General features: G+C 41.4%; 1 protein-coding gene across 1 annotated transcript; it reads left to right on the top strand.

The window, feature by feature from the left end:
* On the top strand, positions 1-9982 carry LOC308303011 (protein regulator of cytokinesis 1-like; the record flags this gene model as incomplete). The annotated part of the gene is made up of 13 exons (XM_080747330.1): positions 1-44; positions 353-425; positions 773-1006; positions 1734-1904; positions 2143-2292; positions 2395-2542; positions 3979-4115; positions 4325-4420; positions 4663-4809; positions 4891-5025; positions 5950-6057; positions 6669-6824; positions 9947-9982. 13 exons carry the CDS (start codon positions 1-3, stop codon positions 9980-9982), a joined length of 1635 nt encoding a protein of 544 aa, XP_080603456.1.
* Between the last annotated feature and the right edge of the window lie 9079 nt (positions 9983-19061).

Below are 19061 nucleotides of genomic sequence, written 5' to 3'. Positions count from 1 at the left end.
ATGGCTCAGCTGCTAGATGAGTTGTATTTCCACAGAACTCCAAGGTATTATTAATGATGTAGTTCATTATTGAAAATGGGTGGTTTCCCCTTTTTAATGCCTCTAAAAGACAAATTAAACATTGGCCAAATTGTCAAATATTAGAGGAAAACATTGTTATTTTCACATAGAACAGTGTTAGACAAAGTAATTCCTCAACTCTTAGTGCTCGTCAGGGGGAGAAGGTCCCCAGTCAGATATGAATGTTTTGGGGGTCACGGCCTGAAAAGGTTGAGAACCACTGACTGTTAGACTATCACACTGTTACACTTGAACTTTCTCTAACCTGACCTCATTGTTCCTTTGATTCCAGTGAAGTCCATGCAGAGGAGGCAGTGATCTACCTCAGCAAGGCCTTGCTTAAACTGAAGGACATTTGGGAAGATGTAGGCATTCTAGAAGAACAGCGTGTAGAGAGAACACGTTGTGTGTCTAAACACATTAAAGTGAGTTCCACATTATCTTGCAAAAGTCGTCATTTGGTAACCGGATAGCTGATAAACATTCTGTTAACTTGTATAAAGGAATTGCTGGACAGAATGATCGTGGAGGAAGAGAATATGAAGACAAGAATGGTGGAATCCATCAGACAGTTTCAGCAGGAAATTGAAGTGCTCGGCAAAACACTTAATCTGCCCCCTTTTGAGGTACATTCCCAATATAGACGCATGTTTTACTTCATTCATGTGTTTTATGAAGTCTATTAAAATCCTTTGTCACCATGTGTCTTTAGGCAGAAAGGGGAGGCACCCTGCTAGAGCTGGAGAAGGCAACTCGCACATGTGTGAAGGATTTGCGGAGACAGAAGAGTCACAGAATGGAAGAGCTTGGCGGTCTTGTGTCGAAAGACCGTAAGCTGTGTGACTTGATGTGTTGTTCCCCCTACGTCATCAGCCATGATGATGTACCATCCCTGGAGCAGCTACAGCACTACCGCTCCTACCTGGACAACCTGGCCAAAGAGAAGGTTTAACATGTTTTTATCTATCTGTGTTGCACTGTCTGTAGCTGCTGCTCGGTTTCTGACATTGTATGGCTACCTTTTTGAAGCACAGGAGCATGGTGAAGACATTACTTTTGGAATTGGGTGTTGTAAGTGTGTGTGTTTGGCTCACTGGCCACCATTTTCTGTATTCATTGCTAAAATGCTATCTTGTTTGTAGACATTTGTGATTTGTCACTGACCAATGACTATAGTAGGTTTGACTTGTCTGTCAAGTAGCTGAGAAGAGCTTGTAAAACTGAACATCACTGCCTGCAGATAAAATGTGTGTGTGTGTGTGTGTGTGTGTGTGTGTGTGTGTGTGTGTGTGTGTGTGTGTGTGTGTGTGTGTGTGTGTGTGTGTGTGTGTGTGTGTGTGTGTGTGTGTGTGTGTGTGTGTGTGTGTGTGTGTGTGTGTGTGTGTGTGTGTGTGTGGCTGGCTCACTGGCCACCATTTTCTGTATTCATTGCTAAAATGCTATCTTGTTTGTAGACATTTGTGATTTGTCACTGACCAATGACTATAGTAGGTTTGACTTGTCTGTCAAGTAGCTGAGAAGAGCTTGTAAAACTGAACATCACTGCCTGCAGATAAAATCTGTGTTTACAAGAATGAGTGGTGTGTGTGCTCATATTCTTCAAGAGTACTCAACCCTATACATTTGAATCACAGAAATTAAATTGTATTCCTGCTTACTGTCTGCTTTCTCAGGAGGGTAGGCTTGAGGAGTTCATCAACATAAAGAAGCGGGTCATTTCATGTATGCATGATCTAGAGTTGGTTCCTGAAACAAGTTTTGAAAAGCAGGTGTTCTGTGAGGATGAGGAGTATTTCTGCCTGTCCATCAAAAACCTTGACACCCTCAAACAGCACCTCGGTCAGGTAATGACTTCAGTTACACTTTAACACCAGTTCTATGCTTGTCCACTCTTTTTCTTCATTCTAAACCAAATTCCGTCTGTGAAAATGGCCAATCTACAAGATTGAAATAGATTGTGAGCTATAGGGTGAGAAATATTTGACAAGTTGGCCATGGTTCAGATTTACTCCTGTCTGTAGATAAAGCTGTGATGGGGGGGCTCATAGAAAGACTTGCCCATCCTTTTTATTGTTCCACCAGATGGAAGAAGCAAGGCTACAGAATGAGCAGTATTGTTCCACCATTCGTTCAAAGATCCAGGATCTGTGGGCAAGACTGCACATTCCTCAGGAGGAGAGGGAGGCCATGTCTGACCACATGGTCAATTCCAAGAAGAGGAATCGAGTGGCAGTAAGACATTTCTGTTCGTTATACTGTTTGTCATTGTCAACATTTACTGATCAAGATCAACGTCGTTGCCTGTCGTGACGTGTGTGTGTGTTGTCCGACCAGCTCGAAGATGAGCTCCAGCGTGTGGAGGTGCTAAAGTTGAAGAGCATGAAATCCTTCACCGAGGTCATCAGAGCTGAGCTTGTCCTGTTGTGGGACCAGTGTTTCTACAGCCAGGTGCAGCGACAAGCCTTCACTGCCTACTACGATGGTGAGTGGCTGACCCGACACCTAATCTGCTATGGAAATATGTGATTATTAACTCATTGAGTGCCTATCCCGAATTAGTTCGGGATATATTATCGCATCCCAGAGTGCCTATCCCGAACTAGTTCGGGATATAAAAAAAAAAAAAAAAAAAAAAATTGAAAAAGTTTTTTTTGAATTTTTTTTTTTGGACCCCATCAAATCTAGTGAACATGATTTCAATCGCGATTTTGCATGTTCCACCCCCATACAACCCCATCTAACATACAGGGCAGCCATGTTTGTTTACATAACATGTAAAACATAATGGCGATTATCTCAAGAATGCCTGAACGGATTTCCAATCGGATTTTTTTGTTTGAAAGCTGTGAACAAACTGCACAAATCCACTCCAATGCAATCCAGGATTGCATTGGATTTTTTAGAGCTCATTCTTCTCTGTTTTTTTCCCATGCATGAGGTGTGCAAGGTTTAATCATGGCTAAGTTGACGAAAATAAGGCTTCTAAAATGCTTGGTAGCCAATAGCTAACTTCAAGCTAACTTCATCCTCTTCCTGTACATGCACAAAGGAAAGTGTTCAGGCAAGTCATGGCTGCAGGGCTTCTGCATATACCAGCATATCTCTATGGGATTTTCTATGGCCACTGGGCGCCCTCTAGTGGTGAAAGGGGTGGCACTAAATGAGTTAATAACCGTTCATTCATAAGGAAAAAGTATAAAATGAAAATGATCCATCCCTAATTTGTGGGCATGTCATTATAGGTGATAACATTATTTTTTTATGTTGTAAATGGCTGATCCACAAGTTCACAACGTATGAGCTTACGAAAAAGCAAGAGGGGTTCTGGGAAGTTAGAGTGAGGATAAATAGAGCTAGGTAGATGACTAGGGGGCGGAGCTAAGGGCCAGGTAGGCCAGGTAGGTGGCGTGAGAGCAGGTAGGTGGAGAGGGGGTGGAGTCATGGTGTTTCTCTCTCTCTCCTGAACTTCTGTTGTTCCAACACCATAAAATAACAGTTTGACTCATTTATATTAAAACATTTAAATAAATGTGTCATATTCGCCACGTTGCATCCCTAATTGATGATCCGATAATGAGTCACTTGTTAGTTCAACATTATTAATACCAGTTTTGTGATCCTTGAATCTGCTCATCATTGAATAGAATTGCAGGCTCACTAGCAATGTCCTGCCATAATCGGAAGACTCGCCTTTTCAGACACCACCTTGGCCCTTAGTGCTTGACATGCAGTGTTATGAAAAGGTTCACATGTAATTTGGATGGGTGACCTTTTTTAATATTATACTGTTTAGACTTTAGGTTCTTGGTTTGATCTAGATAACTAAGGCACTACACTGTCTCTGCATTTGATGCATGTGTTACCTTGCCTCGCACTCGATAAAGGGGGTCTTTTTAACAACCATGCATCTTTCTCAAGATCACTTCACAGAGGAGCTTCTCAGCCTGCATGAACAGGAGGTGGTGATTCTGAAGAAGTACTATGAGGACCACAGAGCGCTGTTTGAGGGAGTCACACGGTGGAAAGAAAATTGGGAATTGTTTGTGGAGCTTGATGTGAGTACTCTGTATGTTTTCTAAAGATGTGTGTGTGTATATATTGTGTTGACTTTACAGCATCTATATTTAAGTTTAGTTTTTCTCTTACTGAATATGCAATATGAATAATCGGAATTTGACATGGTTTATTTTTTTCCCCCAGATAATGAAGGTGACACTGTACAATTTGAGTTTAGTAACAACTCTTATACAATCTTCCTCCTCAGAAAAAGGCCAATGATCCCTCCAGATTAAACAATCGAGGAGGGAACCTTCTTAAAGAACAGAAGCACAGGTTGGATGTACAGAAAGGGCTGTCCAAGGTGAGCAGATCTTCAAATGCTTTCTGTTGGCACAGGGAAGATGAATTTGTCTTCAAGCTTGCCTTATTAGGGTTTATGTAGACATTTTGAAGACCCAAAAGATCAAGGCTTGGTCAGACTACATGTAATCATTACTGTTTGAACATGCATTGGTGGTGGTGGTGGTACTTTTACAGTGCACAGAAAAGTCTTCGGTGTTAAAATATGGACCTGTTTGGTGTCTATGTCTGTTTCGTCTCCAGCTAGAGAAGACCCTCAAGGCCCAAGTTGAGGCATGGCAACAGGAGCACGACAGGGAATTCTTTGTTAACGGACAGCAGTTCATCAAGTACATCGAAACGCAGTGGAACAACCTCCAGATGGAGAAAGAGCTGGAAAAGACGGAGAGGGTAAACCACACTGGACCAAAAATGAAGTCTGAGTCTCATCTTGTTTGGAAACTGATTTCCAAAATGTGTTCTTTTTAACAGCAACAGAAGAAGAGCAAGCAAAAGGAAGATGAGATGCGCTTCGGCACTAGAGTGAATCCATCCAGGAAGAGGCTGTTGACCACTTCCACCTTGCCAAACTTAAAGGCCAGCTCCACACCTGCCAAAATGGCAAAGGTATGTCATTTGAGTTATGTGACTCAAGCTTTTTGTTTGCCATTTATGGGCCTGCACGACAAAGGTTTAATTGTTATTCATAATAATCAATTTATTCAAAACTAGTTTATAGGGGGATAATGTAGTAGGAATATCACCTCAGGTTAATGAAGAAAGCTTGATCATTGTAGCTGACTGTTCATATTGAAATTGTAGGAGGGAGAGTAGTGTGTGCAGTGCACAATGAAGAGTGATGTATGCCATTGTTAAATTAGGTTACTGCTGCAGCAGTTACCCAAAGCAGTAGGCATGCAGCAGAGATCAGCTTGGGGTACGTTATCAAATTGAAATATAATTTGATGGGGGGGAAAAATGATATATAATTAAGATGTTTTTGGTGATAATGGGGATATACGAAGCATTGTTAAAACATTTTGTTGATTCATACAATGAATGCTTGTTAAAAAACCCAATAAACAAAAGTTTAAAAAAAATATATATATAATTTTTGAGGCCGGTCGTTGCGGACCCCCAGAAAATGTTTGTGGACCTCAGGTTGGGGTTCGCCGAGCTACTGTAAGGTATTTGTGGTGTGTTCATCTGACTTGATCTGTACTCGACCTAGCTCTGACAGTTAACCACACGTGCGTATGCACGGTGCAGTGAGTAACATCTTTGTCCTCAAATGATTTCATTGATCTGAGGTCTTGCAGGCTTGTTCTCCATGCCTAGGTTTTGATGCTCTATAATTGCCAGGCATGTCAAGTAGGACACCTAGTGGGCAACTGTTTTACTGCATGGTTTTAATGGTGGTGAAAATCTAACTGTCTGGAGCAGCTGTTTAGTCGCAGCTTCATATCATTTTAATTTTAAAATCCATAGAATAACTTGCAAAAAACTTTCATTATAAAATTCTGCCTTTGACTGTACACCCTTTCATTCCAGTCCACCAGCTCCCCATCACTCTCCAAATCCAACACCACCCACAGTTCAGGCTTTGGAGGAGCCAGCTGTAAGATGACCCTCCACATGACAACACCATCTTCCAGCCAGGTAGGTTCATACTGATCTCAATGGTTTTCTATGAAAGGTATTTAAAATTTCAACTGCATCTTTCAGGGATGTACATAGAAATGTGTTTTTCCTACCAGAAATGCACTTGCAAAACATGGAGGCACATTGAACTGTAATTAAAGGCTCTTTGCCACAATAATTCTTATATCCTCATGTGTACTCTCGCCTCCTTTCTTTCCACTGAAATTCTGTAGGGTGAGATTTACACAGCTATAACTGAATGGTGGCAAACCATGCGAACGTTTTAAGCTGGGTATTTTGAATGGGGGGGGGGGCATCTAAGGGACTTTATTTCTAATGGAAAATGCAGACTGCATTTTCAAGCAAGTCCACCTCTGAGACATGGCGAGTAGACAGAATATATCATCCTTTATCAATATTGGTGAAGTCCCCAATATGGAAATGAGTTGAATTGTTTTAACCCATTCAGGCCGGGAACACTTGTGTAGTATTAGTACATGTACAATTTGTTTTTTATAATCTTTGAATAATATTTGACGTTTTTCAGAAAACCTAGGCCAGGCCTAAGGAGGTTTAAACATTATGGGAACATAAATATCATCACACCTATTAACTTTTGGTTCTCGCAGGATGAGAGAACCCATGGACTGGGGAAGCCGCCTCGTGCACTGGACATGAAAGATGAGAACATCAACAGGACCCCGCTTGGTGGCTTGAGAAACGACGGTGCCACAAATGACACCTTCAGCCCAAGCTCATTGGCTGGAAGCTATTCAGAATTTGCGGTAAATTTGTCTAACTGTACACCCTCTAGTCTACACAGCTTAAACTGCACACCCTCCAGAACTCTGAAGTCTGTTTTTTTTTGTACTTCTTTACTTCTTTAATCTTACAGTAAGGGTAGACACTAAGCCTGGGAAATGTGCCACTGGTCCTCTGAACAAGTGACTTTTCAAGATCACTGGCCCAGGAACATACATTTTTAATCGACTAAGCGGTCAAGAATTGACCCTCATAATGGGATCACTGAATGCAATTTTGTAATTAACCAATTTTACAAAACGCCTGTGAAGTTGGGTGTTAATTGCATTCATTTGACTAACTCATTACTAACCAGACGAGCAAGGTAATGCAACAACAACTGATATTGGATACCATGCAGATGGGTTACAACTTTTTCGATATTAAAATTAAGATCTGGGTTGAACTAAAAAAAACAAAACAAGAATTTCCCTCTTATAGAAGAACAACATGTTGGGTGTTTCTTCACCTGCAATATAGATGACGTTGACTGCCATAGCGTTATTATTGAATCTTGAGGTCTTACCAAAAGGTGAATTCTTGGCTACCCCAGCACTAAATGGTACCGAACATAAAATCCTTCAGGTACCTTCTAGTATTGGCACTCATTTTTCTATAGTGGTTATTTCACTGGTGAAATTTCTATTATTTGTATCAGCATTCAAATCTTTATTTGCACAAATGTTTAGTCTAAAGAAGACTAGTAGTGCCTCTTGTATGTGAAAGGTTGTTGTAATGATTTTTCTTTCCTTGCAGCGAGACTTAACCAAGTCAGGAAGGTTGAACTCGACAGTCACTCATCGGTAACTGCAACCAGGAAGATCATGAGCGACATTATTTTTATACTTTTTATTCTATACTATTTTGTTTTTATGGAATTTGAAATAAATGTATTTTTTTAAACGCACGCGTACCTTGTTTCTGTATCTTCTTTTGTAATGACTGCAGAAAGATTGATGCTGTTTTATTTTTCTGAACTCTACATTTAAACAATTTTCCTCAGTTGAAAGCAGAACAATGTCCTTTTCTATTTCAGTTTGGTCGTCATTTATTTACCACGCACTGTAGCCTATACCTGCCGCTCATTATACTGGAGTTACTTTCAACTTACACTTCAATTTGAAATCGTCATGGCACCAGACGTGTCTAATGTCCACATTCACATGGTTTAATCATCTGTCCTTAATGACTGATGGTGAATGGTATGGTGGCAGCTTTAATGGAAATTGTAATTGCTTTTATAATGAATGTAGGTCAATGTGAGATTATGTACTATATGGTGTAAAATGTTATTTGCTACACTGAACAAAAATGACTATTAAACATTAGCAACACAAGCAGATTTGTGTGGGTTTACTACAGGAAACGGGTGGTCTGGGACCATAGGGGGTCATATAATTGTTTCACTGAGCTTTTATAACGGCATCTGTGGAACAAACGATATGTAATTAATTTCCAAGTGTTTGTCAGGTTGGGGTTCCCAGTGGGTTAAATGATTATGAAAAATATTATTTACACTTGAGTGCTCTGCTCAGCTTGTCCATCTATGATGAAAAGGTTAAGTGCCATTCACTCTGAGCACTAGATAACTATTCCATTTTTTTATAGGCCTATAGTTGGTGTGAAGTTATCCATTTGACTTCATTTTTGGAGCGGTGAAAGCGCTCCCAATAGACAGGTATGTCCGTGGGTATGTGGGTGGGTGGGTGGCTGGCTGGGTGGCTGTGTCCGTAGCCTGGCAATACCTTGAGTGGCCACACACAACACACTAGTTAAAGGAGGGGCGCTGTTTTGTGCAGGACAGGCACACTCAACACACACACACACACACACACACACACACACAAGAATCAGAAACATAGATCTAGAACATATAGAATCAAAAACACCATATAGAATCAAAAACATAGATCTAGAACACAGAATCAAAAACCTAGATATAGAACATATAGAATCAAAAACATAGATATAGAACACATAGAATCAAAAACAGACACACACACGCACACACGCACGCACGCACGTCGCACACACGCACGCACACACACACACACAGGGTATAGCTGCTCAGATTCACCGCTCCACTTCGAACCGAGGTTTGATTTTTAGTTGTGTGTGCAAATGGCCCTTTAATCTGCAACATAATTGAATATATTGGGCTATATTGCTTCATCTTGGCTATTAAAAACATTGAAGACTACTGTTTTACAACATGGGGTTATGAGTTCAATCATTAGTCCTTGGGCGCTGAATAGCCTTATCTATAAAACAAACTCAAATGAGCTACAAACTTGGGAAATGTCTCTCGTGAAGCTCACTTTGTCGCACATTTCAAAGCCTGGCATATTTCGATAGTCCAAAGTTCCAGTGCTTTTAGGGTATGGGTTCGTTTTGATTGACAATTAAACCATAATTTTTCAAGACTCAATTATTGAATGTCAGTCTCCAGGTTTCTTCACAATATGTATGATATACTGATTTAGGGGTCCACTAGTAGAGATTTTTTTCTACTTTTCAAGAACCCCCATAACAGAGTGTACAACTGACTTTGTACACTGTCAGAGTTACAGACCACGTTCAAGGAAGCCCAAAGGTACCTTGACCTTTACTATACAGGCAGTGGCTCAGGGGTAGAGTGTACCTTGCATGGTTTTTACCAGCTCAGTGCCCTAGTGGTTTGATTGTCCGCCCTGAGACTGGGAGAGACTCAGGAACCCAGTGCCCCCCTGCTTGGCACTCAGCATCAAGGGTTGGATTGGGGGTAAGTCCCTGTGACATACTAGTGTCATGTCTAGGGGGTGTACTTGTACATCAGGCTGCCTCACACTACAGAAACAGGAAATAGGCTTCTGCCCCATGAGCCTCATAGGCTCGGCCGAGTCATGGCTTGGCAAGGCTTACTTTATTTACTTATGGTTTCCTCCGCCATAGGTGTATGAATCTATGTAAAGTGCTTAGGATCAGGGAGGGGACCCCTGATATCTGCACACTAATTTCTCCTTGACAATTTATTCCACCAATGATTTCCCCCCCTTGTCTTTAACAAATGATATGCATGGCCTTGTTAATTCAAAAAAGGTTTTGTGTCCATTCCCTGTCTCTCCAGGAGGGTGCAGAGCTGTCCTCTTTGAAACCTCAGTAGGCCTACCTCTGTATGCCATGGTAAAGGAGGATGTCAGAACAGAGTCTACGACTACGTCAAGGTGGAGTATGTTTTACTTATGTATGTTCTACTCCACTACATCTCAGAGGAAAATATTGTACTTTTACTTCACTACACAATTATTTGAAAACTTGAGTTACTTGTTACTTAGTAGATTCTGATTATCATTACAAAACATACAGTACCCACTTTCTACCATATTAAAATAGCTGACCTACAAGCTCACAATGTGTCACGATGCAGCGCATTGTGAGCTTGCAGAGCTGCTATTTTCTAAATATGTTTAGACATGTTATTTGAAAGCGTGAAATGGAACATTATGCATAACGAGTTCATTGTACTTTTGGCATTTTATGTACATTTTCATACCAATGCTTTTGTACTTTTACTCAAGTAAGTTTTTATTACTGGACTTTTAATTGTAAGTATTTCTACACTGCAGTATTGATACTTTTACTTAAGTAAAACACGTGAGTACTTTTTCCACCACTGAGTGTGAGTGCTATGGGGTCTCTCCTTTTTCCCCCTTACGGATTTTCACACTTTCTTGTTTGGCCGTCTTTACATGCTTCCGAATCCTTATGGTAATCCCTCTGTCTGTTTGTCCAACCACAATATTTGTTATAATTCTTCTTTCTATCAGATTTTAATTTTAATTTTTACATTTTACAATTTACATGTAAGGGATACTTCTACGGCCCTAAACTGAGGAGGATGGGTCTGGTGCTTGGCCTGGCTCGTCTAGGAGTGCTGCAAAACTTGCCCAGAAGAAAGGTTACCAGGGCAACAAAAGGGGAGAAGGTTTCATTCTTATTGGGCTGTATGTGATTGGAGCAGGAAAATGGGTAATCCTGTTTCAGTACAAACACGTTTTTATTTTTGAAGCGGTGAAAGCCGCTTCCAAGGAGTGGCTTTTTGTGTCCCGTACATGTCCATATATGGTCATTCCAGTCCAGAATCAACAGGTTTTATCTGTCCCGTACATCCAGAATATGTGTGTCCCGTCCGTCCCGGTCTGATGATTGGATGATTAAAAATGTCCAATGAGACCATACTTTGAAGCTTCACATGACATTTTTTTTTTAAATATGTGTGTCCCGTGCGTCCAGAATTGAGGATTGGTCAAGCTTCACATGACAATTCGGCCCTCCAGATAAAATCATTCAGAATTCAGAATTCATAAAAATAGAACTAAAGCACATAGAAAGTATTGATCTAGAACACAGAAGAATGTTTAGATCTAGAACACAGAGTTCATAGCTCTAGAACACATAGAATAAAAGTTCACCGCTTCACTTCGGACCGAGGTTTGATTTTTTATTTAATGAAGAGTCCGTGCTAGAAATAAAAGCCTGCTGTATTGTCTGTTAATGCTTTTCTTTTCTCACTCATGGTATTCTGTCGGAACACAGGAAGAAGGAGTCTGGTGGCTTAACAGTCAGTGATCAGAGTTACTGTAGAATGTGCCTTGTTGGTTGCTGGGCTACTGGTGGTGTGTTGTTCTAAAAGGTGGGTTAAATATTACTTTCCTGATTGATTCTTCAAGTCAGCATGGCACAAGACATACGTCTAGGGTTCATATATGAAATATCTGGGGTTCGAAACTCAAGATAAACATTTTCACTGTCCATTTGAATTCTAAAAGGTGGGTTAAATATTACTTTCCTGATTGATTCTTCATGTCAGCATGGCACAAGACATAAGTCTAGGGTTCATATATGAAAGATCTGGGGTTCGAAACTCAAGATAAACATTTTCACTGTCCATTTGAATTCTAAAAGGTGGGTTAAATATTACTTTCCTGATTAATTCTTCATGTCAGCGTGGCGCAAGACATAAGTCTAGGGTTCATATATGAAAGATCTGGGGTTCGAAACTCAAGATAAACATTTTCACTGTCCATTTGAATTCTAAAAGGTGGGTTAAATATTACTTTCCTGATTAATTCTTCATGTCAGCGTGGCGCAAGACATAAGTCTAGGGTTCATATATGAAAGATCTGGGGTTCGAAACTCAAGATAAACATTTTCACTGTCCATTTGAATTCTAAAAGGTGGGTTAAATATTACTTTCCTGATTAATTCTTCATGTCAGCGTGGCGCAAGACATAAGTCTAGGGTTCATATATGAAAGATCTGGGGTTCGAAACTCAAGATAATCATTTTCACTGTCCATTTGAATTCTAAAAGGTGGGTTAAATATAACATTCCCGGTTGTCCTCCTATGCCAGCGTGGCACAAAAGATGAATCAAAGGTTCATCTGTCAAAGGTTGCAGGTTCAAAGCTCAAACAAAACTAAAAGCCAACTCAAAAGCTCAAACAAAACTCAAAGTCAACTAAAAAAAGAAAAGAAAAAAACAAACAAACTCAAAAGCCTCAATAAATTAATAAATAAATAATAATAAAGGGTGAACAAAAAAATTGCAATGGGGTAAAACCACAATTAAACAATAACCATCCCCTCAAGAATATAATTAATATGTAAATTACCTAAACTCCTCAGTAATATGTAAATTACCTAAACTCCTCCCCCTATGTAAATTACCTAAACTCCTCCCCCTAGAGGTGGGCTTTAACTCCTCCCCCTAGAGGTGGGCTTTATCTATGCTCCACCCTCTCGAGGTGGGCTTTATCTATGCTCCACCCTCTCGAGGTGGGCTTTATCTATGCTCCACCCTCTCGTACCGGAGTTAAAAGAGGGCGTGAATAAAAGGTTGGGCTCCTCCCTCTCCTGCCAGAGCTAAAAGAGGGGTTGACGAGGGAGGTGGGCTGATTCCATGCGCTTCGCCTTAAGACCAAAGTTGAAGACTTTCCAGTCGTGAGATTCAAACCCACAACCTTCAGGTTGTGAGTCCTCTGCTTTACCACTGCACCACCAGGATTTTCACACTAATGACACGTCGGAGGTTATATTTAAAGTGAAAAGGATAGCCAACATGTCAATAGATGAAAACCCACAGCAAACACCTCTACCCCTGACAGAGTGACTGAACTGAATCTACTAGATACACCCTCTTATGGCCAGGGTTCATTATGACAACTGCAATTTAGGTTGTTCTTTAAAACCATCTTATTAGAACATCCAGATTTTTCATTGAAAGCACATTTTATTAGTTTCAGATGATCAAGAAAGACTATAGCAGTTTCGACCAAGTTATTTTTTTAAGTTTTTTTTTTTTGGGTTAAATCAAGTGCCTTTGCGGTTTTCACTTTTGAATAAAAAAAATGACTGTTTGCAACTAGTTTCTCAATGTGGTATACTGGTATTATAACCATAGCTTCATTGATTAGCTAAATTAAGTTTATTCGAGAAAACTTCTGAACTGCATTTCTTTGAGCTGTTCTAATAAATTACGTAAATTGAAAACTACCACTTCCATTTTATGTATTTATTGCAAAAAACACCAATTATTTAAACAAACAACTGATAGCTGTACCGCAAAGAATTTAGCCTCACAAGAAAGTACGACATTATTTTTTTAGCATGACGTTAAGTGACATTTTTCATAGATTACTCCCATAAAACATACTAAACCCCTTTTAGTCAGGGTGTGACTCAAGTGTTAGTCAAGAGGCAGAGCAGATCTAATAGACAATTTTTTTTCCATCAAACACAGGATCACAAGAATAAACAGGCATATATTGAGACCACTAAATCGTAGCTACTGCTACTGAACACTGTGTAAGCATTTAACTACTGGCAGGGAGCTCAAGAAACTGAGGGTTTAAATACTCAGGGTTAACCAGACACAGGTGAAAACAACTGACAAGCAACACAGGGATTGGCTAAGAGACTAACAGGACACAGGTGGAGAAAACTAGCAAGCACAGGGCAACAGTCCGCCATTCCGAAACACCGCTATTCCGAAGCAGGGTTAGGGTTAGGGTTAGGGTTAGGGGTAGGGTTAGGGGTAGGGTTAGGGTTAGGGTTAGGGTAAGGGTTAGGGTTAGGGTTAGGGTTAGAAGCCAACGTTCGGAATAGCGGTGTTTCGGAATGGCGGGGTGTAACCCAAGCACAGGGAGGTGAGATAAGACAGTAACAGAGTAGAACAGGAAAAATAGGAACAATAATGCATACAGAATAAAAGGAACAAAAGAACAAAGTAAAATCTATAAAATAATAGGACACACTGAAATAAGCTACAAAATATAACACATGGATTTTTAACGATGCTAGCCCTATTTTCTCTAACAGATTGCATCCAAACATTAAGCAATTCAGAACGCATACAACAGTCAAATGATCAAGACCTGTGTGCTCTTCCATGGTACTGACTACTATGGTGATGGTTAATGATAAATGCTTCTGTGGCAGCAGACCTGTCTGTGGTTTGTAAGCTCACGGTTTGCAAGCTCACGGTTTGCGGTTCTAGACCACTTTTGTCTTTGATACTATGGCGCCATGCTAATCTTTTCTGTATCGTTCCAATTTTAGCATGGCACCATACTTATCTTCTCTGTGTCGTTCCAATTTTAGTACCACTATACCTCATGGTTCCACCTCATATAGTAGGCCTAGTTTCAATAAAATATAGCCTCCCAAAAAGTACCGCCCCCTTCTCGAAGGGGTCCAATAGGAAATGGGCCCTGGTGTGACATCACACCAGTCCCCTTTTCAGGAGAGAACTGTTCGGACACACTCACTCAGAAAATCACAGAAATGAAAACCAAGGCTTAAAGTTAATGAATTGTATTTTTTGGGGTGGAAAAATACACTGGGAATAATACAAATAAGAATTTTTTTGGGCATAAAACGACAAGGGCGGAATTCAAGTGTGACTCGCATCACGGCAACCACACTTCTTCTTTCTAGTCTATTCATGAAATTACTGAGAAACATATCAGAGCCTGCTTACCGTCCAGAACATGATGAAGTATTGTAGGTCTGTAGCGGTGATGAACAGGCAGTAGACCAGTTTGTGATTTGAGGCATTTTGTCCAAAACGGACCAATCTTACAAACTTTGAAAGCCAATCTCAGCCAATCAGGATGGAATATGGACAATCAGACAGATCCATGTCGATCACATGTAGAGATACTGTCTACCGATTTGCGTGATTTTTGGACAAAATCTGTAGGAGTACTGGCCAAAAGGTAGTTTTTCACAAATTAGCCTCCTGGTGGCGCTAGAACAGGCCCATGTGAAAAATGTGGGGCAGAGGTTCTGAATTGGCATCCAGGGAGTGCGCTTACAAAGTTTGAAACTGATCGGTGGAGTTATAGGTAAAACCACGAATCGGCCTGTTATAGCGCCACCATGAGGCTGATTTAAAAAAGTTGAAGTGGCATTTCTTCCTCAGCCTAGTGGGAACGTGTGTGCGCGATTTCATGTTAATTGCACTCTGCGTTTGTGATTTGAGGCATTTTGTCCAAAACGGACCGTGGGGGTCCACGGTGGGCCCCGGTGGTGGCTCGGCCGCCGGGGACCCTCTGCTTCTTTTAGCCCCACCCCCTCTTGTAAGTGCTAGGTTGTCTTATCTAGAGTTGATTGACACCTGAATACCCAATGACATTGCTTCCATGATCTTGGTATAAATCTAACATATCTGACCAAGTAGATGCATGTCTGCCCCCTAGTGGGCATGGTGCTTTAGTGCAGCTGTTAGTGAAATGAAAAAACTGGGTTCAAATCCTCATCTGATGATCCAACAGGTTCTCACCCCTATTGCGTCATACAACTGACGCGATCTTAAATACCGAATGCTTCTCACCATAGACGCGGACGGATTGCCTAATGTCTCAAGGGTTAGACGCATTGGGTGGTCTAAGAAGAAAGAAAAAAAAGTAGTTCCTGATGCGGGATTCGATACGCTCTGAAGGCTTCTTGGTTTACCAGCCACCCGTCGCTACCGTTCACGCCACTATAAACGACGGAGCGGCGCCGTCTCAGGCGGCGATGACCCCCGTGAGTCGCCACCGAGGCGAGCGATAGCGAGCCGAGTTGCCGCGACGAGCGGTGGGAACGCCGCATGAGCCGACTCAGCCGCGTTACCGAATTACGTGCCGTTATGGACAGAATAGTAAATCTTGACCAGGGGACTGCTTCCGCCTCCGAATGTGGCTCAAAGAAGGGACTACGTTATCATTCCACGTTTTGTCAAAGATAAAAGCACAAAAAAAAAGGTACTTCCCAGTCACTCTGGTTAGCTCAGTCGGTAGAGCGTGAAGATACAAATCCAGGGACCGGGGTTCGATTCCCCGTGACGGCCGTCTGTGAAAAATATTCCAGTAAACACATGCCGGCGCATGCGTACTAAGACTCTGTCTCGTCCAAAAACTCTCCGTCTCCGTCGCACCCTAGACGCAATAGTCACTCCCAAAGGAAAGAAAGACACGGCGTCGGGAGGGTGAAGCAAAGGGGGTGAGAATGGGTTGGATGATCTCAAGGTTAAGAGATCAAACATAACTCTGGCAACATTTAAAGTGTCATTAATATGATGATGATCATGATGATGATGATGATGATGATTATAATAATAATAATAGTAATAGGGGTAACAATAAAACTGCTGTGAGTTTCTATAGAAAACCTTCATTACCGTTTGTAATGAAGGCTGATCAACTGCCGGCAACTAACTTTCACAGGGTGTCCAGTCAAAACACCACAAAACTGACGTCAATGAGATTTTTGTTTTCTTCTGTTCACAAAACACACATACCTGGGGTGCCCAGTGCATTCAAAGACATACTCATGCATATTTTTACAAAGATGCATTTGTTATATTGTTAATATTGTTGTTAATGTACTGACATATTATCTTGCTTAGTGATGTGTATTACCTGCTTATTGTAAATCGGCCCCTGAACGCCATGGGCCCCTGGCAACGGCCCCACCGGCCCAATGGTTAATCCAGCCCTGAGTGGAGTAGAAGTACCGTAAAAGTATTGGAAATACTCAAGTAAAGTGTGCTACTTACAGTACTTAGGTAAATGTAGCCTACTTAGTTATTTTACACCACTGAAAACAAGCCACCAATCAGCAGAGCTGAGAGGCGGACCTTTGGCAGTATCAGAAATGTCTCAGGTGCGCGAGGTCATTTTACACAACATGGACACGGGTAAGTTTAATATTCACTTTCTTCTTGTATTCCTATTTCCCCTGACTTTGTAGTATAGGCCTATGGTTGTTCCTCGTGTTTTGCTGTTGTTGCCTACAACTCTTTGCATTGCATGCATTGCATCTCCTTTACTCGCTTACATGAATAACAAGTTAACCACACTGACTGAAATAATTATTCAATATGGTGTAATATGTGAAGTTAAGTGTTACTTTAAGTGAACTTTCGAATTGGGCTCTGTTGTTAAGAAATGTTTTAAGTGGTGTTAAACAATATCAGATAGACACGTATACATTGAAATATAGGCTGTTCTGCCTGTGTGACTGTACGTAGGCATGCAAAGTTATATGAAAAGGGGTAAAGCAGGAATGGCCTTTGAAAATGTGATCAATTGATCAAAAGTTACATCGGTCAGGCCATGATAATTGTTATATTAAAATCTTAAATGCGTTTTTACAATGTTAAAATGTTACAAGAATGGCAAGCTTTCAGCGTCGCAGACAGTCGCTGTCCGTGGTGCTGAAAGGTAAAGGCTTATATTACTGGAAGTCCCATAGCCGGCGGGGACGTTCGCGATATTGATTGGGGCTTGAATTGTCATGGAGACAGCGTCCTATCCAGCATCTCTTGTTGTAGGCCTATAACAAGAGCTTGTATAAAGCATTTCGGTTTGTTGAGGCTTCGGCGGAAACTATTTGCTAATGTAGCTACACAACCCCAGTCGTTTTGACATGAACAAAGGGCTAAAATGTATCTCAAATATGATACGCCTATCCTTCTGGCCATGAGGTCCAGACTGTGCCGAAGATCGAGACACGGGGGGAAGCCCTACGACGTCACGAGGGCGCACCGTCATCACGCATCGGGTTAAGTTTAGTGGCATGCAGGTATCCATGGTTTCACAAAAACCATGTGACATTCTGACGATAAGTGGGTCAGGCTGTGGAAAGTCTGCATTAAGAAATCCATCCTTGGATTGCTGGTCTGATCGTTCTTGCAAAAATAATTAGTTCTAGGCCTACATGCTGTAGAACGTGTTATACACTAAAACATGCTTGAAATGCCTCGCATCACTTCACTTGTACACACAGGTGAAAATAAACATATCAAGTTCTACAAGAACTTGATATGTTTATTTTTATCTGGGACGTAGACAGGTGAGTGAGATGCAACATGGACAGGAATGGACCAAAGTGTCACTCCAAGGAGGCAGAGAGTCAGCCATCATGTTACAAAGCAAGCTGCACTGGTGAGTGGTGGTCACCCACTGCCATTTCCTACTCAGAAAAGGCAAAGAACATTTTTCAAAATGCACCGTGTTTACCAGGGACGTGCTGGGCCCCTGATTCAGCCCGGGAAAACGAGTTGGAGAGGCCCTCATTGCGCTATAGCTCTGCTGCTACTCAAAGATTTGCCATTTCAGATCATGACAAGTGACAAGCCAGTGGGCCAATTACATGAGTTATATTTCGTCGTTGTCGGGTGGAAACCTTGTATGTCCAAAACCGTTTGTTTTGTATTTGTATCATTTAAAAAATGATTTAAACTAGTGAAAACAGCCGATCTACAAGTACACAACGCCTCGCACTTGTAGATCTGCTGTTTTCACTACTTTTGTGCGACAGCCTTGTATGATGAAGCAGGGCTTTGCTTTGCGAAAAAATTTACAAATTTGAAACTTGGAAATACGACAGTGACGATTTACTTTGTTGGCCGCCCAGCCCCCAAAATGGAACAAAGGCAAACATGTTATTATTTTTTTCCTAATGGCCGGCCTGGACCGGCCGGGAATGAACCGGCCGTTCGCGAGTTGTCCCGCTTTTCCCAATGGCCAGCACGTCCCTGGTGTTTACGTTCTTTTCCTATCTAGCATTGACGTTTCATTGATAATGAAGCACTTCATTATGTAAGAGTATAACTTCTGTCTGCTGCTATAGGCCCCTCCGTCCAGCGCTGAGCACCTGGAGGAGTGCGTGTGAAAGGGGACCCCGGCAGCCGCC

Source organism: Nannobrachium achirus (genome assembly GCF_963921795.1).
Source record: "Nannobrachium achirus genome assembly, chromosome: 18".
In the NCBI taxonomy this organism is placed as follows: Eukaryota; Metazoa; Chordata; class Actinopteri; order Myctophiformes; family Myctophidae; genus Nannobrachium; species Nannobrachium achirus.
The sequence above is the reverse complement of the archived record's forward strand: the minus strand, read 5'-3'. Positions and strand labels throughout refer to the sequence as shown.